This window comes from Galeopterus variegatus, unplaced genomic scaffold (genome assembly GCF_000696425.1).
Source record: "Galeopterus variegatus unplaced genomic scaffold, G_variegatus-3.0.2 Scaffold224, whole genome shotgun sequence".
Taxonomy (NCBI): domain Eukaryota; kingdom Metazoa; phylum Chordata; class Mammalia; order Dermoptera; family Cynocephalidae; genus Galeopterus; species Galeopterus variegatus.
This window is the reverse complement of record NW_007726335.1, coordinates 399,514-426,160: the sequence shown is the minus strand read 5'-3', so window position 1 is coordinate 426,160 and position 26,647 is coordinate 399,514. Positions and strand designations below refer to the sequence as shown.

At 42.4% G+C, this 26,647-nt stretch overlaps 1 protein-coding gene across 3 annotated transcripts in view; it reads left to right on the top strand.

Moving 5' to 3' along the window:
* Positions 1-21,544, top strand: part of SCN8A (sodium channel, voltage gated, type VIII, alpha subunit) — a 177,177-nt gene extending 155,633 nt beyond the window's left edge. For 2 of the 3 annotated variants that reach the window (XM_008566139.1, XM_008566138.1), the window contains 7 exons: positions 2,445-2,567; positions 8,558-8,842; positions 10,992-11,045; positions 11,582-11,719; positions 12,739-12,843; positions 15,084-15,354; positions 19,682-21,544. In XM_008566139.1, coding sequence (XP_008564361.1) covers positions 2,445-2,567; positions 8,558-8,842; positions 10,992-11,045; positions 11,582-11,719; positions 12,739-12,843; positions 15,084-15,354; positions 19,682-20,829 — 2,124 coding nt within the window. In that variant the 3' untranslated portion in view covers positions 20,830-21,544. The remainder of the gene's footprint in view (positions 1-2,444; positions 2,568-8,557; positions 8,843-10,991; positions 11,046-11,581; positions 11,720-12,738; positions 12,844-15,083; positions 15,355-19,681) is intronic. The other variant, XM_008566137.1, reaches the window with a different exon arrangement.
* Positions 21,545-26,647: the final 5,103 nt, after the last annotated feature.

Here is a 26,647-nt window from a genome sequence, read left to right as displayed (position 1 = left end):
TTTTAGTCATTTCTTCCCCAGTTCAGAGATACATAATCAACTAATTAAAGCCCTAGGATAGAGATAAGGAGCAGCAAATGAAACAAGGTTGTAGATTGTTTCTTTTTTCCTTCTCTAAATTTGCTTTAAAATATCATTGGTTTGTTACAAGGCTCACTCAGCTCCTGGCTCGGCTGACCAAAATTAATAGCAAACTCATAGGTCCAGCTGCCTGCCCCCAGACAAAAGCAAACTACTCAGAAGTCAAATGTTGGTGAAAATTATTTTTTCAGGAATACCAGTGACCTGAGGAGAGATGTTAGGGTAACCCATCTCCCTGGTGAAGCTGAAGGATAATGGCCAGGCTAAAGCCATCCCAAAGACTCAGGTTTACTGAGGGGTTTTTAAAGAGGGGGCTGAGGGGATGGAACATGGGAAATGAAAAGCAGGAGAAAGGGGCATGTGGGCAGTGAGGGCTTCGTGCAACATCTCAGGTGTAGTCTCGCCAAGACTCTGTCTGGTTTCTGCCCCTTTTCTTATCTCAGTGTCTGGGTAGTACGTGCAAGTCTGCAGCTTCAGGCTGGCTGGAAAACAACATTACATTCATGTAAATAATGTCATCTTGTCCCATAACCAAGGTTCAAAATATCAAATACCCATGGGAAAGGAGGGAACTCACAGAAAGCATACTGGGAATAAGACTCTTTTTAAAATCTTTTTGCGCCCATGTGGTTTTAGGTCCCGACATGGCTTCAGCCCTGCTCACTCCAACAAATTTAAGTTAAGCAGATCTGCAACCACCACTTTCCAGTAGAGGGAATTTAAGAGCTATTGATGGGAATATCTTAATCTATCCCGGAATTTGTGGTACAATATAAGAGAAAGACTGTTCTAAGAAACCCAAAGCTCAAACATTCTAGGATTTGGTCAACTAAAGGTATTTTGAGGTCTGGTGTTCTGTGAGGAGCTCTATACCTCTTGAGTCAAGTCCAGGCAGCCCTAGGTGTAGTTAGTATCCAGTGTTAAGGGGTCATCATAGAAACTGTTCTAAGAGCTCTGGTAGAACAAGGTAAGTTTACCTCTGGAAGAGCAGAAAACTGTTTGATCATGAGTCTAGGCCTGGAGACCTGCAGACTTCTCCCCAGTATGGCAATATATTCAACTCTGGATTGTTCAGACACTAACGATCCTGTTGGAATATTGTTGTGTAACCTGCCTACTTGGGATGTGATGTCTCCATGGGAGAAAGAGCACTGGCCTAGAAGTCAGGCAGTGTGGGTCTTTGATCCTGGCTACAGAGCTGCTGCTGTCATACCAGGCAAATTCTTGTGTGTGAGGTCTCAATGTCCTTATCTATAAAGTGAAAACAAATTTTTTTTCCCAAGAATTCTTCCAGCTGTTATTCCAATGGTAAGAGTTATAGAAGATTGTCCAATTCATTTTGGGTTGTTCTGGAAGGAAAGAATGGGAATTATAAGGAAAAGCATGGATTGAATTGTCCAGACCCACCCAAGTTCTCATGGCCAGAATGGGTGATGGTTATAGTTAAAAGTAGGAAGGATTATTATAGTTAAAAGTGAGAGATAGGAGAATTGCAAGTGAGTTCTCATAGAGCTAAAATTCTGTCAAGAAGTTTCCTCATTTGGTTAATCTTCTTGGGAACTGCAAAGTCTGCTGTGGTACTTACTGAATATTTCCTTTGTTGATGTAGTGANATTATAGTTAAAAGTAGGAAGGATTATTATAGTTAAAAGTGAGAGATAGGAGAATTGCAAGTGAGTTCTCATAGAGCTAAAATTCTGTCAAGAAGTTTCCTCATTTGGTTAATCTTCTTGGGAACTGCAAAGTCTGCTGTGGTACTTACTGAATATTTCCTTTGTTGATGTAGTGATTCATCAGATTCTCGAACAAATGGTTTCTTGTCAACCAGGAGTAAGAGAGCTTGTCCCTGTCGGAAATCCAGTGGTGAATGAGCTGAGGAGGGGGCAGCTTGTGTGGAGTATTTGTATTTATCTGTATTCTTTTCCATAGGTACCATTAAATTTGTCTGGCTTAATTTAATGGGAACTTCTGGGACCTGCAGAGACTGTAAAGGGCGAGGGTAAGGTTCTTGTCATCTGTTCAGGCTCCTCTCCTTCCAATGGAACTTCCTCATTCTCTCCCTCTCCCGTCAGCCTCTTCCCTTTTCCAACTTGTATGTATGTTCTACTGCGATTTTCTCTTCCCTTTGTGTTTTTTCTTCTGCCTCTCTCAACCACCTTTCCTTCCAGGTCATTTGAGTCAAGTTGAAGTAGGCAGCTGGTGTTACCCACTTCCTCTACCTGGGGGGCGGGCCCAATCTGTGTAATCAGTGCTAGGGGCTTTATTCTAACACTCTGGAACCTCTGTTTTCTTTCTTTCTTTCTTTCTTTTTTTTCTTTTTGTTTCCTTTTTTGTTTTTGTTTATCTCTTTTGTTTCCGTGTAGGTCTCTTTAGTCAGCCTTATAGCTAATGCCCTGGGCTACTCGGAACTAGGTGCCATAAAGTCCCTTAGGACCCTAAGAGCTTTGAGACCCTTAAGAGCCTTATCACGATTTGAAGGGATGAGGGTAAGATACTAAGAGCAGCTGATCCTTCTGCATGCCAGTGGAAACTGTTTAAGCATGCTAGAACTGATCACATGGCGGGAAGATCATTCAAACACGAATTCTGTGATGCAGCTGCTGATTTGATCCTCCACTCTTTCTCCCCCAACACCTGACCTGTGCGAAGGGGAGTTGCATTAAGCTGCCTCATCACATTAATATTGGCCCCACACCCAACAACATGCCATCGCAGAACATGTTAACATTGGCTATTCTCATTTGGCCTGGCTTACCTGTAGCACTTGAGGCGGCTTTCTGGGCTGTTGATTTAATAGGGAGAATCACCAGGTGCAAAGAAGGGGAATTGTGACCCACAGACCCACTGAAAAGCATAGGCTGCAGGCAGGGAAACTGCTGTGTAGGGGCATCAGCCAGGCGGGGACCATGGCCTTGGAGTCACTGAGAAAGTGGCTGAGAAGGGGCTTGGAGATGTGATGGCAGCCCTGGAATTGGGGATGGAGCAGAATTTGGCATGGCCCTGGGAGAAGAAATGCTTTCTTTCTATTCTGATTCCTCTTATTGCACCTTGTTGTTCTCAGCCCAGTCCCATAAAGGACTGGCAGCCTCTGTCTGATAGCAAAGCTTTCTTCCTCACCCCTGACCCTCTGCCCACGCTGTATGGTCCCTTAGCCTAACACTGTCAAAGCAACAACCAGGTACAACGCTAGATGACTGAACATCAGCTAGTTCTCCTGAAATTTCTCAATACCTCCTATTCCTGCTTTGATGATACTACACCCAAATCAAAACAATACAAGGTGCTATCACCCTGCCAACTTAGAAATAAGGCATCCTCTGTTGGTGCCCTTTTCTTGTCTTTTTTGGTTTAAATAATTATGTGTATGTGCACATGTGTGCACACACACTAAAAAAGTCAATTTCCTAAAATCAAGAGGACAACTGGCTTTGATGATAACAGTTGTTCTGTGGTAATCAGAGAGGTCTGTTATGCTTAACGAGACCAAGAAAACTCGTTTCATTCACATGTTGAATACATGCAGGAGAGCAAACCAGAGGATATGTTTTTAAATGTGCAAATATCAGAATGTAGGAAGAAAAATTAAACTGTTGCAGTAGTCCACATGAAGCAAGACTGATGGGAGAAGCTAGATACCAGGACAGTGCTGCTTCATTCATTTGTCATTTATGATCCCTGGCCACTATTCCATGTAGCCACCCACAGTGTACAGGAAGATGAAAATTTCATTGGGCCATGGGAATTTTATTATTTTAGTTTATTCAGAAAAATGCTTTTTGCAACAAACTAGTGTTTCTTTTGTAGCACAGTCACAGTTTGGTTTATTAAATGTAAGCTTTCTGCAACCTTCCTGAAACCATCTGCAGGAAGGGCAGTTCCACAGCAGTATAAATATATTTTAATTAAAAAGTAAAAAAAAAAATTTGGGATTCTAAGTCTTTCTACCACAGTTAAGAGAGGTTTCAGAATGTGTGCAATAAGGTCATTTTTATGCTCAGGCTAAATTTAGGGACAGAGGGGATATTCCAAAGGATTCAGTGGTTTTGATGGCCATGGTGTGGTTGAAATAGAATTAAAATGCTACTTCCCTCATCTTCCCGTGTTTTTCAGAAGGGGTTACTTAAAATTTATTATAAATCATACTAGTTTTGTAATAGAGTAGGTAATCCACCTTGGTGACTGAAAAACTGAGGACAAGATACAGCTAAAAGAAGACGATACTTGCAGCATTGTACCTGAGCTCAGTGGCCTATGATCCTCCACATTCCCTAACAGTGGCCCTGCATCTCCTAAAAGGAGATTGATAATACTTGAAGAAAGTCCTTCCTGTCTCCCCCACACCCCAAGAAATGCCCAACTAGCACTTGTTACTTACTTCTTCCATCTAGATGCTCATTCTGTCGGTCTTGTCTGTGGTGGAAATAGTCCTCATTGACCAGCTGATGCTGATGTGTTCATGAGGCAATCATTTAAATAATCTGAATACAGGAGCTCTTTTGGTAGCTGTACCATTTTCCTTTGGCTGCTCCTTCTTTCCCCACCTTCCCTGGACTTTCAGTGTCCACTCTCCAAAAAACTTCTAGTTGTCAGCTTTCAAGTATTTTAGGAGCCCACAAGTCCTGAATGTATGGTCAGAACAGCAGAAAGTTTTATTTGAAAAACATCTACATCAAGGTTTTTTCAAATAAGATAATATGGGCAAGAACAAGTTCTAACCCAAAGCTAGAATTTAAAACACTAAACATTCAGTAAGGGAAGCTTTGGTATAGTAGTGCCCCTCATTTGGCTGCAGTCAGTCAACAGTACTGACCATGGCTGCTTGGACAGGTGGAGGGGGCTCAGGGATCCATTCCCATCTTGCGTTTCCCAGCCCTTCTGTGAAAGAGTAACTACAAGAAGAAAAGATTGAATTTGGCTAAGCTTATAGTAAGTTCCCCAGTAAAAACAGAATTAGTTAGGTACATATGTTTTATTTAAATGTTATTTTTCTGTAGGTCATATGTTTTTCATTCTTTGGTTTGGGTTCTTCTATATGCTGAGAGATTACCCTTAGAAAAATTTAAATAAGAAATCTACATGAACTGAATACCTTTCATGCAGATGAGCTCAACTGTCACTGTGCTGCTCCAGTTATAGTCTCAGACCTTTTCTCGAGAGGGAGCATATGACCCTAGCCTGTCCTGGGACACTGATTTCAGTCTCCTCTTTCCTTCCTCAAACCAAAGACCAGAAAATTGAAACACTCATGCTGTTGGCAAAGGAATACTTAATGTAGTTCTTTGCTTTTCTCTCCTCCATAGTAATCTTCATTTAAAGTAATTGCTGTGCTATTAAATTTTTGAGGGTATATATTAGTAATGTTGTGAAACATGCATGCATTTTTGTTGATTGTCAGTTGTCCGTTAAAGCCATGTTCCCTCTGCCAGATATTTAAAGCTATTTGACAGATTCTGTCAACTATTTAATGAGCAACAGTAATGTACTAGATGTTAATGAAGACAAAAATGCTATAAGAATTAGTATTTATTGGAATTTTCTCATCAGTTAAGTAATATTTGTATCAATTGCTAAATGTAAACTTCCATTTGAAAAAAGTAACTTTTTATAGATTGTTGGAACCTAGCTTTGAGTAATATTTCTGTATCTAGTTTTTAACAATAGTGAATTTCATCATAATTAAAGTTAGTGTAGAGTAACTAGAGTCAGCAGAGAGCTGAAGAGGAGACCTAATTAGTTAAGTGACTATCAGTGGAAACTTAAGTTATCATTTATAATATCTTCAGTGTGAGAGTTCAAAATAAGAAGCATGGTTTCTTGCCCTTTGGTTGCTGAGAATAACAGCACAATGACAATTTTATATGGAGCACAGTTAAACAATTTTGATTAACATACTGCAGCTTACCAGCTAATGTGCACAGCAAGAAACAAGCATTAGTAAATCTCATCAACTCTTTACTGTTTTTTTCATAAAACTAAGGTAAGAAGTTTTTCTTTGGTTATGATTATTAAATGAAAGTACATTTGCATCTTATAAATCTACTGGATTTTACAGAATTTTTATATCAGAACAAGCCTCAGTAAATATTTTTGTATATTGGTTTCTTTGATCAGACCTATGAGTAAAAAGTTCAAAGAGATCCCTTAGTCAATTAGCTAATTTTTCTTCCCTGTTGTAAATATTACACCATGTTTTTAACTGTAATATGTAGATTGTAAGTAGGACAGGTTAGACTGGGTTTGCGTGGAAGTTTAAGATCATTCTCTGTAGTCAGGAGAGTTCCTGGAGGAGATAGGTTTTGAATTGAGATAAAAAGCAACATTTCTAGGTTTCAGATCTTTTAGGGCCTACTTCCCAGTTGCACATTTGTAATGGTCTAATAGCAGGTCATGATCTCTCACCTGAGCTCTGCGGCAAGATGCTGTCACATCAACTTGAGCATTTTAATCTTTACATAATCTAGACTTACTGTTTGAGAAATGATTCTTCCATTTGTGGATCATTCTCCTTTTGCCTGTTCTTTTGCACATTTCATTGCTTTTTGATGCTCCCACCAAAGGGTGAGCAACTGTAGACTGAGGAGGTAAAATTGAAATCTGATTACCTGACAGATTTGGTAACAATAAATAAGTAGAAATATCAGTCTCCAGAATAACAGAGGATTTTCCAGATTTCAGACATTCTGGTTTTCCTTGCTCAAAGTAATAAACAATTAATGAATAATAAACATTTTATGCTAATGACAGAGCTATTAGATCTAGAAGAGATTTCTTGGTCTAAGAATTAAGAAATAACTGCCTCTCAATCTAAAGGCCTTCGTATATGAATTGGAGAAACACAAAACATATATTCTAAAAAGAAGAGTGACTCCTTATAAGAACGTCATTGCCCTTTTTATACTGGACAGGACAGGTGACTCTCCTCAGCCATGGGTTCTGATGAGTGACAATGCTGTCTAAGGCAAAAACAGAAGAAGGAAAACCTAAACCCATTGGGGCTCAAGTTAGAGCCCAGAGCTGCCCCCTGCCGTTCCTTGTGCAGCACAATCTTCCCACACTTTCCGTGCTGTGCTAGTTGGCAGCCAGTCATGTCTCCTACCTGCACTGAAAAAACTGATGCAGGGACATGATAATACTTGTCACGTCCTTCAGACAAAACATTACGAGAAAACAGATTTCATTTGTATCCAGTGTCTTTATTTTAACTCCATTGATGCTCCTAGGGTACTAGAAGAAGGAAGAAACGTTCTTTCCGTATTAGAGTCACCTTCCTGGGCTTTAGCAGTCCTGCTTAAGACAACAGCAAGTGAGAATCAGGGAAAAAATGAAAACCAGCCTTGTAAAACAAAATCAAAGCTAAAAACAACCCAGAAATGTTGATTCCTAAAGGTTTTTTTAATTTTTTTTTTATTCCTGAGCTTACTGTAGTCAGTGGTTTTTAACAGTATGCCAGTTTTTGAGTTTTAAGAGCAGTGATGTAATCCAAAACTCTCCAAAGAAACACTTAAATTATTCCTATTTCTAATAAAATTGTGAATACTGGAGTCAAGACCTGGACGGAGCAGAGAGATATCAGCATTAGCCAAGCAGGGGGCAACTCAGGTTTAGAATCCTATAAAATCAGGAAAAAAGGCTGAGGAAGAATAATGAACTTTGAGTAAAAAGCACATCTGTTTAGATTTTATTTTATACTGTTTGGTAGAGGGAATATAGCTTTTTTTTTTTTCCTTGAGCCTGCAAAATATGCATGCTCAGCTATTGCCTGAAATAAGATAACTGGCCTTGCATAGTCATAAAGAGACATATGTTCTGTTGACTGATTTCACTGCTAACCCCACAGGGTAGTTCTTTGTGATTTTGAATAATCATACCTTGTTTTTCAGAGGGGGAATGTTTGTTGAAAGGCAACTAGTGAGTTTGAAATTACTGATTTTCGGGCCGGCCCGTGGCTCACTCGGTAGAGTGCGGTGCTGATAACACCAAGGCCCCGGGTTTGGATCCCATATAGGGATGGCCGGTTTGCTCACTGGCTGAGCGTGGTGCTGACAACACCAAGTCAAGGGTTAAGATCCCCTTACCGGTCATCTTTTAAAAAAAAAAAAAGAAAGAAAGAAATTACTGATTTTCTCATGGGGACAAATTTTATGAGCTGAGGAGGAAGGAAACTAACTGTACTAAGAAATAAATTTTTTTGGTCCCAGGTTGGTGCTTTGGAGAAAAGATTTAGGTCAACTTGGGCAGGGGAATTAGTGTTAGTTGAAATAAATATGTAATTAATTGAAATTCCCCCAAATATAGTTTTTAGACTTAGAAATTTTTAGTCCTACTTGTGGATCTGTCCAGTTACTCTAATTCCAAAAGGAACATAATGTTTCCATAGCAGAACAAGCTATACAATATCATTCCCCTCCTGGAAATCAAAAGAATGTGTTTGCCCTACTTCCTCCCAACACTCAGCAACCTCCCCCTTCCAATGCAGGTGGTGGTGAATGCCTTGGTGGGCGCCATCCCCTCCATCATGAATGTGCTGCTGGTGTGTCTCATCTTCTGGCTGATTTTCAGCATCATGGGAGTTAACCTGTTTGCCGGAAAGTACCACTATTGTTTTAATGAGACTTCTGAAATCCGATTTGAAATTGAAGATGTCAACAATAAAACTGACTGTGAAAGGCTCATGGAGGGGAACAATACAGAGATCAGATGGAAGAACGTGAAGATCAACTTTGACAACGTTGGAGCAGGATACCTGGCCCTTCTCCAAGTGGTAACTATTGTTATTTTTTCAGTCTTGTGAAATTCAGGCGGGCGGCAGAAATCCCATTTGGTTCCTTCTCAACCCTGCTTCCAGAATCAGGATTACCCTCAATAGGCCCAAGAAAACAGTGTCATTTCTCAAATCAATTTCTGGAAGATATCTTTCCTGAGTATTCTCTGACTTCTACAAGATCTCACTCAAAGGGAATCTCTCATTGTGCTCAGAAGCAGAGTTCTGCTCGGCAATAAATAAAGAATCCTGCAGCATAATAAAGTGGCAGAGAGATCACTTGCTCTCCCCAGGGCAGAGTATGTAGTTAAAAAAGAAAAAAATCAAGAAGATAATGGTATAGACCAAAAAAAAAAAAAAAGTGGCAATTTTGATGGAGCAGAATAATCCTATACAAAGCTACACTAGCGTTAACTAAAGAAAAGATGGCAGGGCCATGATGGTGACACTTAGCTCAGCCACAGAGAACATGTCAAATTGACAGCAGGGAGGGATTTGTCTTAATTATTAATTATTATTATTAATTTGTCTCTTCTGCCTAATTTCATTTCATCATGTCTAATTTTCTCTTCCTCTCGCTGATTTTTTGGAATGTTTGACAAAAAAGTATGATGTAATGAAAGCTCATAGGCTTTGGCATCAGACAGATGTAGACTTGAGCCACATTCTGATACTATTGGATAAGTAACTTTAGACGGATTACTCAACCTCTCTAACTCTTTGATTTTTCATCTGTTAAATATAGATTATAATACCTTGCATGGTTGTTAAAAGGATTTATGGCTTTTTAAAAAATTTCTTAGCACAAAGCCTAGCACATAGCAGTGCTTAGGTAATAGTAACTGCTATGTGTTTTCATTACTATTACCATGTCTACATCATACAGTTGTTGGGAGTATTAAATGTGATAATGCAGGTGCAGCTTTCAACCTAACTTTACACATAGTAAACACTCACTGTTAGCTAGTAATAGAAGGCAACGTTAATGGAACGAGCAGTAGTTTATCTCGTCCTGAAGCTCTTTTGTTGTTCTATTCCAGTTCAAGAAATTGAACCCGCAAATTGAATCTGAATTGGAGCAGGTCCAGAAACCAATGCACATCAATAAGCCAGTCAAACATTGTGTTCCCAGAGTACCCATCACATGCAAGGCACTGTTTTGCAGTACTAGAGCCACTAGATGAATAAAGAACTTTCCATGCCCAGAAAAAGCTTAGAATCTGGTTGAATAAGTAAATCACGGAGAATATTAAATTGGTTACTCATATTTGTTTCCAAAATCAGGCTAGACACAGTAGACTGAAAGAATACAGTTTGTTAGTTTTGCTTTGTTTTTGGCAGCTGGCTGGTAAGGGGATCCGAAACCTTGACCTTGGTGTTGTCAGCACCATGCTCTGCCATCTGAGCTAATTGGCCAGCCCTGAAGGAATAGAATTGGGAAGGGACAGTCGAGGATGAAGCCAGTATTGCCACTACCATAGACTACACATGTGCATATTAGTAAGGAATAAGTTCTGACCTTGTTTTTTGTAAAATGCAACTGTGATTTTTCAGACCCCCATTGTTCAGCACCTTCAGTAGAGTCCTGCTATTCACTCATAAATAGGAGTTGCCCTAGCTTTAGGAAGCCTTCTCAGGGGCCGGCCCGGTGGCGCACTGTAGCAGTGCGCCACTTGGGAGTGTGGCGGCGCTCCCGCCGAGGGTTCGGATCCCACATACAGACCGGCCGCTCACTGGCTGAGCGAGGTGCGGGCGCGACACCGAGGGTTGCGATCCCGTTGCCGGTCCCGGTCCGGTACAGGCGCGACACTGAGGGTTGCGATCCATAGCCGGTCACGAAAAAAGACAAAAAGGAAAAAAAAAAAAAAGGAAGCCTTCTCAGGCCCATTTAGAAGACATTTTGTAAAGTATTGATCCAGTTACCATTGTCAACATGCTTCTCTGCCAAAGTTTGATGTTATTTTCAGAGACTAATGCAAAGCTCCTTGAGACCTGTATTAACAAACAGAAAATTCTATGTCCAAGTGAAGATGCACCCAAACCCTCTGGCCTGTTTTCTCTGACCTGTTAAGCCTGGCCTGTGTGACCCTGCCTAGACTCCTTCTTGCTCCCTACCAGGCACAGTCTAATGACTGACTCTGTTTGCCAGGCAACCTTCAAAGGCTGGATGGACATCATGTATGCAGCTGTAGATTCCCGAAAGGTAAGGATGTATGTGGTGAAAACACAACCTACTTAGATGGTTAGGAGGCAAGCAGCATGGTAGACCCCATGAAGAAAGAGAAACGTGGGGAAGAATGGAGGAGTTGTAGTTTCTATTTGGAACATTTATTGCTTGTTTTATTGATAATAGATAAGTTCCTTCTCTCAGTAAGTCATAACTCTCTCGTATTGGCTCCAGGTGATTATAGACTGTTGATTTTTACTTGGCCCCAAAGGAGCTGTCTATTCTTCAATCCTGCTTTGAAACCAAAGTGTGGCTCTTAGCAGACAGCCCTTCCCTTCCCCTTGCCTCATGATTTGCACATTCTGCACCTAAGTCGTAGCAGGAATAGTGCCTTCTCAGGGACATGCCAGTGTGGAGAAGGAGGCAGGCAGGCAGATTCTAAGGCATCCCCACCCCAGCTTGTTCAGCAGCTCAAGTGGCAGGGTTGTGGATGGTGGCCTTGGCATGTCGGAATAACCCACCTGATCCCCAGGGTAGGAGCTGACACTTCCTTTTTTCCTGTCCTTTGACAGCCTGATGAGCAGCCTAAGTATGAGGACAACATCTACATGTACATCTACTTTGTCATCTTCATCATCTTCGGCTCCTTCTTCACCCTGAACCTGTTCATTGGTGTCATCATTGATAACTTCAATCAACAAAAGAAAAAGATAGGTCTCCCTCCCTCTTCGCCAGTGGTTGGAGGTCAACCCAGATGAGAGGCTCTTCTGTCCCTGTCTCTAGAGAGAAAATGCCTCTCTTTCTTTCTTGAAAATTCATAGTCACCTCATTGTGGCACTGGCCTCACTTACATTAGCCCCAACCAACTCTTTCTGGCCAGGGCTGCATTTTGCAGTGTGTGGTTTGCCATATTTACTGGCAATCATTTATTCTTGAGGCCTGTTACTGGTTTTGGCCTCCCACCAGAGGAAGTAGGGTCAGAGAGTCCCTCTAGTAACAGGTGAAAAGGAAGGAAGCAGATGAGTAGCTATAGTGAGAAGTAGAAATTGTCTAGACTTGTAATTATCCATGTTAATCCCTGGGCACCACTAGCAAATTGGGATTTGAGAAACCATCCTTGGAAAGTTCACTTCCTTATTTATCCTAGATGGTTAACAGTTTTTCCAAAGCAAATTGAAAAGATTACTCTTGTCATTCATTTTACAAGTCAAGTCTGTCCCAGCAAACTCCAAGAAACCCTCCAAATTGCTTTCTTGCACCAGAATTTCTAAATTTTCAATATTGTTTAAAGTAAACGGGCCGTCATTAGTCAGGACTTGAAAATCCTTTTATTTAAAGATTTTTTTTCTAGAATTTTATCAGGAAAGCAGGCCAAAAAATGTTATGAGACTGTGAGGTATGACTGTCTTCAGAGTCTTTGCTCTCAAGTTTACCTTTCCCTTGTGGTCTGTAATTGGCTGGTCTATTTGCTTTCTGCCTGACAGCTGGCAGATCTCTGAAATCCTGAGCTGAAAACAAAGGGAGGTATATCTTTGAGTTAGATCCTTACCTAATTACCTCAAAATGCTTCAGGTCTACCTCACTCTGGGACAGCTAGCTATTAGCCAGACTGACCTCTGGAAAGGAAAGGTTATATGTCTCCCTCAGCTCTCAGCATTGAACCTTAGGTTCAAACCCACAGCATGTGAGAGCCAGTCGTAAATGTCCTCTCTCTTTTTCCCTCCTTTACTTTGGAGGTCAGGACATCTTCATGACCGAGGAACAGAAGAAATACTACAATGCCATGAAAAAGCTGGGCTCAAAGAAACCACAGAAACCCATTCCCCGCCCTGTGGTGAGTGCATTGTGCAGGCTGAGGGCATACTGAGAACCTGTATGGAAAAAGCATTGCTAGGGTTACTGCAAAGGAAGGGAAAAGGTAAGTGATTGGCTCCCAGGTGCCCACTAGTCCTCTCCTAGCTGCCCCATTGAAAAGACCTGAATAAAACAGCAGAAGCACAGGGATTAAGGTATGGGATGATTTTACATTAGTGCTTGACCTATCCTCTCAGCCTGCTTTGGGAAGCAGCAGAGAATTGGCATGTTAACCACATGGGCTCTGGCCCTGGTAGAGAGACGTTTTAAGAGACAACCAAAAATTAACAATGGAAAATGAAAATGAAAGCTGCTCTCTTTTCTACCAGTTCAAGATAGGATTTGTTCATTATTTTCTCAGCTTCTCTACTCAATCTCATCTCTTTGCAGGAAGTGCCTAGAAGCTAAACAGAACAGGAGAGGGTAAAACTAGGAGAGTCTGATGCCTTGATTTCCTGTTTTGAACTGAGCCTTTTGTAAAACAGATTTAGGGGCTGAGATTCTGTTATACCCTCTGTCAGTTGCTGTTCTCTTGTTTCAGATGTGATGCCTTGCTCCTGATTCCATATCCCTAGCTGGGTGGGACACATAACCTCCAAAAGCCAGGCTCAAAGTTTCTTCTCCTATAACTTGCATTAAACAAACTTTAAAAAACAAACAAAAAAAACAAAACAAAAAACCCCAAAAAGTAAAAGCTTACCTGGCAGACTAATTTTTAAAAATAAAAGTGGAGCTACTTTGAATCAAGAGTTGGAAAAAATTTTTTTAAATAAAGAGTTGGATTTTCAGAGTGTTTTCCCCACTTACCCACATAGCGTACTCCTGGCATACCCATCTCACCAGCTTATGAGGGAAGAGAAACCTTAGGGCTTTGCAGAACTGTTTGAAAACCACCAAGTTAAGTTAATGTGGTAAGAAACATTAATAAAGAGAGATTAACAGTCATTCAGCAAATATTTATAGGTCTCCCACTATGCAAGGCATAAAGTGATGAACAAAATTTAGGCGGTTATCATGGAGCTTACAATATACTGAGGGACTTAGATAACAAATAAGCAAACAGCTATAATAAAATGTGGAATGTTGTGGAAAAAAATAAATGGAGGGCCATGACAGAAAAATGGGGGGTTGCAGGGGTGGGTCTACTTCAGTATAGTAGTCAGAGAAAGCCTTACCACGGAGGGTCTGCTTGGTGCATGGGAAGGAGCCAAAGAGCTGGGAAAGCAAATGAGGCCCTAGGAGCAGGAAACATTGGTGTGGCCAGGTGGCAGTGAGCCAGAGGAGCACATGAGATGAGCACGGCCAGACTATGAAAGGCATCTTTAAGCCAGGTTAGCAATAGGGTTTTGTTGCAGTACCAATGAGAAGCTATTGAAAGGTTTTAAGTAGAATGACGTGATCCATTTGTTTTTAAATAACCACACTTGCCACTGTGTGCAGACTGCATTGGCTGAGGGCAGAGACTTGTAAAAGAGACTTGTAAAAGTCCAGATGAAAGATGGTGGTTGGTGGCTTAGGCTAGAGGAAGGCCAATAGAAATGGGATGAAGTGGGTGAATTCAAGTTACATTTTTAGAGGAAGAATCAACAGGACCTTTAGTGGTTCAGATGGGGGATGAGGGAGAAGAAAGACAAGGATGACTCAGATCACTGGCAATGAGAAAGGAATAAGGTGGGTAAGAGGCAGAGGTAAGAACTTGGTTCTTCTTTGGACTGGCTAAGTTTGAGATGTTTGGACATGGTAAGTCTGAGATGCTCATGAGTCATCAAGGAGAGATGTCAAGTAAGCAACTCAGGAGTTCAGGGCAAAGCCATGGGCTGAAGAAGAGAAAACCTGAGAAGCATAAATACGTAGATGTCATGTAACAGTAGGGACAACTGAGCTCTCCTAGGGCAGAAGTGTAGGTAAAGAAGAGACGAAGAGAAGAAATCGCTGGCAGGTGAGACTAAGAAGGGATAGCTGGGGAGGGAGGAAGGCATGCAGAAGTGTATGAATGACATGGTAGATGCAAGAGAGAAGAGTGGAATTTTAGAAAACTCTTGGTAAGGTGCTGCTATGTTGATCTCCATCCACATTCCTGATGGAATAGCAGGAGAGGGCTGGGCAGTACTACAGAAGAGAAAGCAGAGAGCACTTCCATTAACAGGGTGGCAACTTCACAGGTCTGCTTAGAAAGGCTTTCATGAATCCTGTTGCATCTTTCCTCTCCTCTCTCCTCAGAACAAAATCCAAGGTATCATCTTTGATTTTGTCACTCAACAAGCCTTTGACATTGTTATCATGATGCTCATCTGCCTTAACATGGTGACAATGATGGTGGAGACAGATACTCAGAGCAAGCAGATGGAGAACATTCTCTACTGGATTAATCTGGTCTTTGTCATCTTCTTCACCTGTGAGTGTGTACTCAAAATGTTTGCCTTGAGGCACTACTACTTCACCATTGGCTGGAACATCTTCGACTTTGTGGTAGTCATCCTCTCCATTGTGGGTGAGTGGGGCAGAGGTGGTGGGGGAGGGAAAAAGGGACCTCCCTAGCCCTGAGGATGAGATTCCTGGAGAGCAACAAATTACACAGGTCTGAAGTACAGGCAGGTTATCCTCATAGCTTAAGCCCATGTGTCCCTTAAGTCATCTCTTAGGCCTGCCTAGAAGGTTATGTGGTTAGTGAGTTTCTACTGAGTGTTTGTAGTAGTCTTGAATTGTAAACTCTGTGGCCCAGGGGGTAAAAAAGATTAGATTTGGTGCTTGCTTTCAAGGAGTTTAAAGTCTAACAGGGAAGGGAAAAGAAACCTGTTATTAAAAAAAGTTTGGGCACAATTGAAGTATAAAATGAAAAAAGGAATGGCAAGAGATGATTGAGTTGAATATCATTGAAATGGTCCAGGAAAATTCTGGTCGTGAGGGTCATGGTAGTGCTGCTGACGTCAGTGCTTGTTCACTGAGATTTTACTGTGGGCCAGGCACAGTTTGAGAGTTTCTTCACTTGTGTTATCTCATTTGATCCTTGACAGCCCAGGAAGCAGGCTTCACTGTATAGACGTCCAAGGTCACTCAATAAGGAGGTGACAAGGGCAGAACTCAAGTTGTTTCCAAAGCCCCTGGACTTAATAGTGACTGTACATTTTGCTTCAACCTAAAAAAATTGGAAGGGATGATATCCTGGCAGGCAGGGGGAAAAAAATGCTACCCTATTGACTGCCCTCCCAAAACTTTTCCTTGTCTTCCTGCAGGGCATCTCAAATGGTGAAACTCTGTCTTGGTTCCATGTAGGCTTGACTGACTTTACTAGCAGAGAGTGTTCGAGACCCATGGGAAGCAGCTCCAGAGCTCCAGTGGCCAGACTGTGTTTAGTGAGGGAGTGACTATGCGTATCAGGTCTCACCTCAACCTGTGCCACCCTCTAGTTCTGTCCTCCAGAGCAGCATGTCCAAAAGTGGAACACTAATGCCCTACATTTATCCCCAAGAAAAGATGATAAAATTTTTTAATGATAAAATTACCTCAGGTAACACTGTACACTGAATTTCCCTGTGGCGGTTTCACAGTGCACATCAGCCTACTGAAGTCTCTTGGAGTTCTGCAGTAAAGAATTCTGTTTAACACACCATGCCACCTAGTAGACCACAACATCCTTTGTTCAAGTAATAATAATGATATCATTATTAGCAATGATAATGATACCATGTGCTGGTCACTGTTCTAAGTGCTTTACATATGTTAATTTATATGATCCTCATAAAAAAACCTGCTCAGTGTCATGAGGAACTGAAGCACACAGAGATTACCAAAACAAATGGCTGGTCAATGAGCAAGTGGGGGTTCAAGCCCAGCCCCCTGGCCTCAAGTCCTTGTGCCCAACTTTCCACAAAACACACTTTGGACAATGCTGCCTTGTCCATTGTTCTTGAACTTTTTCTGCCCACCCATCATTGAGTGGGATAGAAAATCCACAGACGAAATCATGCCCCCTATTCTCAAATGGTACTCTAAAATAAAGAGGAATAATAGTGATACTTTTGATAACTGGGATTTTTATCAATAATTTGTTTAGAAGCAAAAGTATAGAAATTATCTTTTTAAATTAAGAGAAGTTGGGGTAAAACTAGCTCTGGAGCCACCTAGAGTACCCCTTAAATGGTATTCCCACTGCCTGGATTGCTGTCTGCCCCACTTCTCTCCCTTCTCCTATGGGGACAAGCACACGGTCATCCTTTAAAACCTTACGCGGACATCCTCTCTCTGAAGCCTTCCTTGCCCACCATACATGGGATGCAAGTGTTACATATAATACCAATTACATTACCTGACTTCTTATGGTCACCAGTTATGACTTAATTGAGAAGTAAAAAGAAGAGAGTTGAGAAATCATCTTAGGTCTGTCTGAAGAAGAGATTTTCTTGAAACCTCAAACAACCCATGGAATTCTAGCCCCAAGAGGTTATCTGGCCCACTCTCCGAACTTGGAGCATCTTGTCCCTTCCTGAAGGTCAAGATTCTTTCCTAGCTTAAAGCCTTCAAATAAAGGGATTCTATAGCCGCCTGCAGTTTATTGCCCCAATATTTATGAATTCTTAGGGTCGAGAGATACTTCCTTAGATAAATTAAACCCCTCCTGTCAGGTGAAGCTCATGTTGTCTCATCGAGGCCCAGACAGCAAGAGAAGGCACTGAATGAAGGGAACATGTCAGCGCCTTCCCTTCGGTTATCATTTCCCAGCCTCTTTATTCCTCTTCCTTCTAGAGCGAGCCTCTCATTGGGCTCCCTTGTTGCTCTGTAGTTTTAAAGACCAGTGGTTTGGTTGGGGTGGACCCCTCGATGAATATAAATAGAAAAAGGCCCCCTGATTTGTACATTGTCACCCTCTACTTTTATATCCTACTAATGACTTGGCTTTTTTTTTTTTTTTTTTTTTTTTTTTTTTTTTTTTTGTCTTTTGTCTTTTTCCGTGTCTGGCAACGGATCGCAACCCTCAGTGTTGCCCCCGTACCGGACCGGGGACCGGCAACGGGATCGCAACCCTCGGTGTTGCTCCCACGCCTCGCTCAGCCAGTGAGCGGGAACCGGTCTGTATGTGGGATCCGAACCCTTGGGCGGGAGCGCCGCCACGCTTCCCAAGCGGCGCACTATCCAGTGCGCCACCGGGCTGGCCCTGACTTGGCATTTTTTATCTGCTGATACTAATTTCTGATTTAGAGCTTTCAGCACAAAATTTTGAAAATTCTGAGTTGAAAGCCACTCTTGAGAGGTCCCTTTAGTTTTCTAGGCTAGTAGTAGAGGAGGGAGGTAGGGTGATGAGAAACCAAAGATGTTTTTTCAGGGCTGGCCTGGTGGCGCACTGGAGAGTGCGCCGCTTGGGAGCGTGGCGGCGCTCCCGCCGCGGGTTCGGATCCCATGTGGAGACCGGTTCCTGCTCACTGGCTGAGCGCAGTGTGGGCGCAACACCGAGGGTTGCAATCGCGTTGCCGGTCCCTGGTACGGGTGCGACACCGAGGGTTGCGATCCCGTTACCGGTCAGTAAAAAAGACAAAAAAGGAAAAAAAAATAAAAATAAAAATAAAAAATAAATAAAAGCAAATATATTTTCCAGACCACATAAAATATGAAGCACAAAAATTAAAATTAATTAAGAATGCATGCATTCATCAGACATCAAGAATTCAATTTTTTATGTGTATATGTATGTTTATATATATACATTTGAGATGGCCTCTCTCTGGTAGACAGAGGCCCAGGCCATTTCCATGTTTTGATGCCCACAGAATTAAAAAAGAAGAAATTACAAAACAGTTGCAAAAGCTGTTTGGGAATTATAATAAAGGTTTGCATTGAAAACATCTGAACTTTTAACAACTACATAAATATCATAATTGTGCTGCTTACAAGTATTTATAGGATTCATGTTTTTTCAGAGCTAAGGGGAAGATACTTTGAAAATTGGTGGCGTTAGCAGAATAAGTAAGACATGAAAATCAAGGGTGGCGAGGTCACGGGGTGGAGCCAGGACTTCTCACTCGTGGATATGGAAATTTGATACCATTGTGGAGAAAAACAATAATACCTTGGAATGTTTTTTCAGAGCTAAGCGGAAGATACTTTGAAAATTGGTGGCGTTAGCAGAATAAGTAAGACATGAAAATCAAGGGTGGCGAGGTCACGGGGTGGAGCCAGGGCTTCTCACTCGTGGATATGGAAATTTGATACCATTGTGGAGAAAAACAATAATACCTTGGAAAGTCATTCATGCACAAATCTGAAAAAAACTAATTCTCCTTGACTAGGAAGACATAAATGAGGACCTATTCATAAAAGGCAATACCATTCAATTGTTAAAATGAATAATCTAAAATTATCTTTTAACACAAGGGATCAATCTCACAAATATAATGTTAAATCTCAAAAACAAGTTAGAGATCTAAACAGATATATCTAAAAACATACAGTATAATTTCCTAATCATAGTAGAATGCTGTATATTACTTATGGATTCATATCTAGTAAAACTATAAAGACACACACTAGAATGATACATACCTTCAGGATTGTGGATGCTTCTGGGGATGAGGAGAGAAGAAGCAGATTTGGTAAAATGCTAGCCTCTATTAAACCTGTGTGTTAGGCACATAGGTGTCTATTGTATTGTTTTCTCCACTTTTCTGTATGTTTGAAAAATAATTTTCTTTTATTATGAAAGTTCAGCTTGAATAGTAAGGTACTCATTCTACAAAGCCCTTTGAACTTAACTATTCCACAGTGCTAGATAAAAGAAGAGAAAGAACATCTCCAATTTCAGTAACATAACTTCTATTCCTCCTTAGGAATGTTCCTGGCTGATATAATTGAGAAGTACTTTGTTTCCCCAACCCTATTCCGAGTCATCCGATTGGCCCGAATTGGGCGCATCTTGCGTCTGATCAAAGGCGCCAAAGGGATTCGTACCCTGCTCTTTGCCTTAATGATGTCCTTGCCTGCCCTCTTCAACATTGGCCTTCTGCTCTTCCTGGTCATGTTCATCTTCTCCATCTTTGGGATGTCCAATTTTGCATATGTGAAGCACGAGGCTGGCATTGATGACATGTTCAACTTTGAGACATTTGGCAACAGCATGATCTGCCTATTTCAGATCACAACCTCGGCTGGTTGGGATGGCCTGCTGCTGCCCATCCTAAACCGCCCCCCTGACTGCAGTCTAGATAAGGAACACCCAGGGAGTGGCTTTAAGGGAGACTGTGGGAACCCCTCAGTAGGCATCTTCTTCTTTGTAAGCTACATCATCATCTCCTTCCTAATTGTTGTGAACATGTACATTGCCATCATCTTGGAGAACTTCAGTGTAGCCACAGAGGAAAGTGCAGACCCTCTGAGTGAGGACGACTTTGAGACCTTCTATGAGATCTGGGAGAAGTTTGACCCCGATGCCACCCAATTCATCGAGTACTGTAAGCTGGCAGACTTTGCAGATGCCTTAGAGCATCCTCTCCGAGTGCCCAAGCCCAATACCATTGAGCTTATCGCCATGGATCTGCCAATGGTGAGTGGGGATCGCATCCACTGCTTGGACATTCTTTTTGCCTTCACCAAGCGGGTCCTGGGAGATAGTGGGGAGTTGGACATCCTGCGGCAGCAGATGGAGGAGCGGTTCGTGGCATCCAATCCTTCCAAAGTGTCTTACGAGCCAATCACAACAACACTACGGCGCAAACAGGAGGAGGTATCTGCAGTGGTATTGCAGCGTGCCTACCGGGGACATTTGGCAAGGCGGGGCTTCATCTGCAAAAAGACAACTTCCAATAAGCTGGAGAATGGAGGCACACACCGGGAGAAAAAAGAAAGCACCCCATCTACAGCCTCCCTGCCATCCTATGACAGTGTAACTAAACCTGAAAAGGAGAAACAGCAGCGGGCAGAAGAAGGAAGAAGGGAAAGGGCCAAAAGACAAAAAGAGGTCAGAGAATCCAAGTGTTAGAGATCAAAAATTAAATGTTATACAGATTTAAAACTTGCAAGTGAAAGATTGTTTACAAACTTCCTGAATATTATCAATGCAGAACAGCTGTGGAGACACTTTAACCTGAAGATCTATACCAAAAGTAGTCTGCTTACCATGTAACACGGTTGCATCTTGAGCAGTGACCTGCCAAGGGCCAAGGACCCTGCTCCCTGGACTCACAGATTTTCTAATGCTTGGGCAGGTGGTTACTGCATGTTCCACATCAATCAGTGCAACTTAGGACAAAACTAACAGGATATAAAAACAAAGGAGAGGCTGCCGGGACTAGCATATTTCCGTTGCAGCCAAATGGATTTTATTTTTTCATTTTGTTGATTCTCAGAAGCAGAAATCATCACTTTAAAAGTTTGTTTGTTCATGCAAACTATATTTGCATTCTTATATTAGTTAAGCTAAGCAGCAAAAAGAAAAATCACACGCTCATATTTAGCCCATGTCATTTAATTGTCAGTTTCTTTGACATAAATCACATCTTCTCCACACGGGCTTCACGTGGTTTGGAGATGGGTGAGGGAGAACAATCTGGTTTCTTCAGGCTGAGGAGGACTTGCTCAGGCCGATTCCAAACATTGTGCTTGTTCAATGCATAGAAATGATTTGCATGATGGCATGCCGTGATCAGAAGTCATGCATGAGATCCATACACCACAGGACACTACTAATCCTGTCCCCTGCATTGAGTCAGCCTTTGGACAGGACCCCAGCCCTGCACTGTTCCCTGTATTTGGAGAAAATGGTAAGAGTTCCATACTAGCTGCAGTTCTTTATGAGGTCTTAGAAGTCTTTCATACACCTTCTGGGTAGGGAAACATAACCAACCTATTGACCACCACCACCAACAACAAAAAACAAACCCAATCCAACAAGCAGATGGATCCGTTGTGTGTATATGTTTAACAGACATCTCTAACATACAGCCATTGTTGCACATTTTGCAAGATGAACTACTTAACGCTGCTCTATGTCCAGTACATGGGGAGACTTTGATCCCGAATGGCTTGTACTATTAGTGTCACTGTAAAACCAAATCATAGGGCTAAAAAAAAAAGTTCATTTGTATCTTGCAATGTTTATGATGATTGTTTAGCTTTCATACTGGAGAACTGACACTTATTTGGGGTAGAGATAAAAGTGCTATTCAAAGTAGCATGTTATCTCTAGGGGGTAATTTGAGGAACTTAAACCGACCTATTGGGGGTTGTAGGATGCTCGCTTCATTTAGTGTAATGTCCTTCCGCATTGTGGCTTTTCTGGGCTTGGGCAGATATGGAGAGGGGTTCAGATTTTCTGAACTGGCCTCTCTGTTCTGCAGAGGGGCTGTTGCAAGCTCACACACTGCATGAGTCCTTCTGTCTCCATCACATGTCTCTACCACGCAGGACTTCCTTTACCCACAGAGGTGGGTGAGGGCAGTGGCACTGGGGTTATGGCTATGGTTTCTTTCATTTATCATTAGAATAATAGTCACTGGTGGGACCCAAGGTAGAGATGGAGCCGCCTCTGAAACAAGCCCACTTGGTTTCTTTACTGCACTGGTTTTCATGAGAAAGTGATGTAATATTTTTAGGATGTTCAAACTTCCCCCAGTGCATTCCCTTTCAGCCAGTTTTGCTATCTGCTTAGCGACCTGCCCATTGCCATTGGATGGTGGCTTCTGGGGGAGGGTCATATCTTTCATTCCATCTCCTGCTTTAGTGAAGACAAGATTTTAGTCCAGGGGTTCTCATCTGATGACTAGATTTCGAAGTCAAGATGCTGCAGTCCAGTGTGTCAGGAAGCCTATACAAAGAATGAGACTTCAGCATGTGAACCAAATCAAAATAAATTCTTCCCGAACCATACAACAGAGCGGGGGGGAAAAACACCCCATAATCAGACACACCAATCTGCCTTGCAGTAGAAGCACTTTGGATGTAATTTCACAGTCCACCTGACTAGTTTTGCATAGAACAAACCACAGCAAGTCAGTAAGCAGAGCTTTCTACCTTCTTGGACCATTAGAAACTCTGTCGAGCTCTCTTAAGCCTGCTTCTGCAGCATCACCTGTAGAATTTTTGTACTACACCCGATTCCAGATTGGGAAGGCATTTCTTTCGGTGACCCTGCTAATGCTAGGATGAATGTATAGTAACATGTACAGGCTACATTGTAAACAGCACAAAACAGAAGCTGACATGTGGTTATTCTTTTTAAGAGAATTATAAATACTGTAATATATAATTTTATTTTATTGGCATGCCTTTTTGTAAATACAAATTATTAACTTATTAAATAGGAAATGGCTTCTGGCTTATGCCATTGTCATGTTTATTTTTATTTTTTATACTTTTCTTTCTTCTTAGAACTTAGATGCTGTCAGCCAATGTACATCCCCAAACCAGACAGACAGACAAAAAATTTTTTATTGCTAATGATCTTTTCCAAAACAACAAAAAATATATTTTTGTTCCAATGTGCAATAAATTCTAACCACTTCTATGCAAGATTTGGCTAAACTTAATAATTGTTCTTAGGTCTTGAGATGGGCAACAGAGCTATGAGATGCGCTAGGTACATCAAGTGCTCATGCTAGTGATGTCATTAAGCTACTAGAGCATATTTAACGAGACTTCTCTGAGATGTGACCTTTTTCCTGCCCCAGCCCCTGATCTCAGCCCAGTAGGCTATCTCCTCAGTAACACATGGGCCTTGGTATCTGACACCCATCAGCCAGCTTCATAGGAAAGAAGCCACCTCTGCTCTATTTGAAGTTTCACTTTTTTTTCCCCTAACATTTCCCACCTTCTTATCCCTCACCCACTATCCTTCCACCCACTCACTCACTCTCTCACCCATCCTACTCCACACTTCTTTGGTAGTAAATGACACCATCACCAGCAGTTTACACCCGCAGTTAACAAGCATTGAACTGAAAGCATCAGTGATGACGTTTTTGTATGTCTTCACTGCGGTGGTAAGTGGCAACGCTTTGCCAAATATTAACGAAGCCAATCAAAAAGCAGCAGCAGCCACAGTATCACTGCACATATATATATATAGATATATAAATATAAATATTTATTTTTTGTAGCCAGGTCCTTGGTGCAGTATTTATACTCCACAATCCACCTTTAAAAAATAGGACAAAAAGCAAAAAGACTTGTGATGCTGTTTATTTAAAATGCAGAGCCAAAGCCACTGAGCAGCAGCTGACATTGTTGCTGGTTTGTGTGTGAAAAACACTTTTTCCCCCTTGTTCCTTAACTGGAATGAGGAGACTCCATAATTTAAAGAAAAGAGTGAGAGCAGGAAAAACTTGCCAAGTCAATATGACCTACTCTCACTCCTTTCTAAATGAGCTGCTTTGGGCACCAGAAGTTGACTGGGGAGAGAGAAACAGAAACTCCCAGTCAAAGCCCCTGGAGCGACAGTGCCCAGAGTTTTTCTTTTTCGCTGCAATCAATGTAAACCTGTAAAAGACCAATAGTGGAGATTAGTGTACTAGTGAATGCATGGAGGCCAATGCTGCCCTACGTGAGACGTGATAAAAAGTACATCACTACTATAAGCCAAAAGGAAATAAAATAAAAATGACACTTTTTACTGTACGAAGGGAGACCGTCTTGGTGTGTGTTTGTTGCTTTACTATCCCAATTCTTGAGTCCTGGGAGGAGTCTGGGAATTGGGACCTTAACACATTCTGAGAAAGGAGGGGAAAGGAGGAGAGAGAAATCAGAGGGTCTCTCGTAAAGTTCTGGCTCAGAAGTAGAGGTTGGAGAGAAAGGCAAGGTCCTGACACCTGCCCCCCGACACTCACCCATTGCATGTGGCATTCGCTCCCAGGCCGGTGCTTAAAGGCCCATTAAACCCCCTCTTCACCTTATCCACCTGACAGAGATGACATCAGCCAACCCAGCTGGACTGGCCTTCTACCTTTTTCACCAGGACTTTAAAAACTACCCCCAAGCCCTAAAGCTAGGGCAAGCACATGCCCAACAGCCTCCACTTTGCTAGCTAATGCTGGGCCCTGCCCCCCAGCACCCTACAGACAGCCCAGTAGTCTAGGGCTGGTCTCCACACTCCTTGCCACCCTTTGGGGACATCCCTCTCTAGGCCATGTCTCCTGGCCCAGGAACACTCTCAGGAGGATCTTGAAGTGCCCACTCTAGTCTGCTCCAGTAGCTCCACTCTGGAGAGAAATGGCTGATAGGTCAGTCCCTGTCCTCCTCTCCTTGGCCCCAGCCTCCAGGCCTGCTGTGGAGGTGAAACCGCCGTGGGTTATGACTTTGTGACTTGAGTCCTGGGCATCTTCTGTAATGATGATGCCTCTTTTCTCAGATGTTGCCCAAAGTTTTGCAAAAAGCTTCGTTCATTTTCAGGTACCCCCCCCCCCCAATCCCCTAAAGAGCTGGCTGCAACTAGCCAGCCAGGGGGACATCAGGAGAGAAAAGGAAGTCTGGGTTGGAAGGGGCCCAAGTTTTGCAGCAGAGTCTGTCTTGTTCAGCTCTGTGTGTTCTTGGATTCCCCTTCCAAGATTATCAAGATTTCCTCCATTAAAATGCTCCTGAGGCACCCCCTGCCCCTGCCCCCCACCGCTATTTGCTGTATATAGAGGCTAAGTGGGGTGGGGTGGGCGGGTGTGCACATGTGGTGTGTGTGTGTGTGTGAAGAATGTATATAGGTAAAGGGGAGCGTGCTCCAGTGGTTCCAGAAAAGGGACAGCACTCCTGTGTTCTATCCCTAGCTTGACTACTGGCTCGCTGTGTGGCCTTGGGCAAGTCACTTAACCTCTCCGTGCCTCAGTTTCCCCATCTGTAAAATGGGGGATAATAATACTGACCTACCTCACAGGGGTGTTGTGAGGCTTTAACTAAATGTTCTGTAAAGCGTTTTGAGATACAGAGGCAAAGGCGCTAGGAAAGGGCAAAGTATTACTTGGACTTAAGGAAGATGAAATGGTACCATAAATGCTGCTATTCTGAGAGCCATTTTAAACTGCACTGCTCCAATCACCCCCGCTTCTCATCACCAGGACAGCAGGTCGAAAAAATGTCTTTCCTTTCACTTGCTTCTGGGGTTTTGATTATTCTAGACACTTAATTTTTTCCCTTGCTGTATCTCCTTCCCTCACCTTCTCAACTTGTTCCCTGTTCTGTTTATGCGGAAATGGCAGAAATGCTTGAGAAATGAGAATGTATAAGTGGATTGGAAGTTTATAGTCTGAAGTTTCAATTTTACTTTGTACTGTACATCTTTTTACTTTAGAATTTGCAATAAAGGGTTACGTCAATCTTGTTTTCAACTCTCTTCTTGGATTGGCCTGTCATTCTGTCGTTGCTTTTGCACCAAAGCCCCTGGTCCAGGACGGATGGGGAGTTGAGCATTCCCTCCTCGCAGGTCCCCACAGCTCTCCTCTGCCTTCCCCTGTGGCAGGGGTCAGAGCCTGTGTGAGGGCTCACCCAGGCTCAACTCCTTAGATGGAGTGACGGTGCCCCAGCCGCTCAGAGGTGGGTGGGAAAGGTTTGGGGCTCCAGTTAGAATTTCAGGAGGACTTGCCTGAGTGGGAAGGGCACCATGGAGGCAGCAGACCCTGCAAGTGGGCACCCCTCTAGGTGCGCTGCCCCCTGCACACTCCAGCAGGGTCTAGAGTACACCCAAGAGGGAGCTGCATATCTGGTTCTGGTTACCATCACGTTTCCCAAGCTCCCTTCGTATGCACAGGCCATCCCCACTGGAGCTCAAACTTTCAGGTCAAAATCTGGGTTCCAAAACCTGACTATGCCACTAACTAATT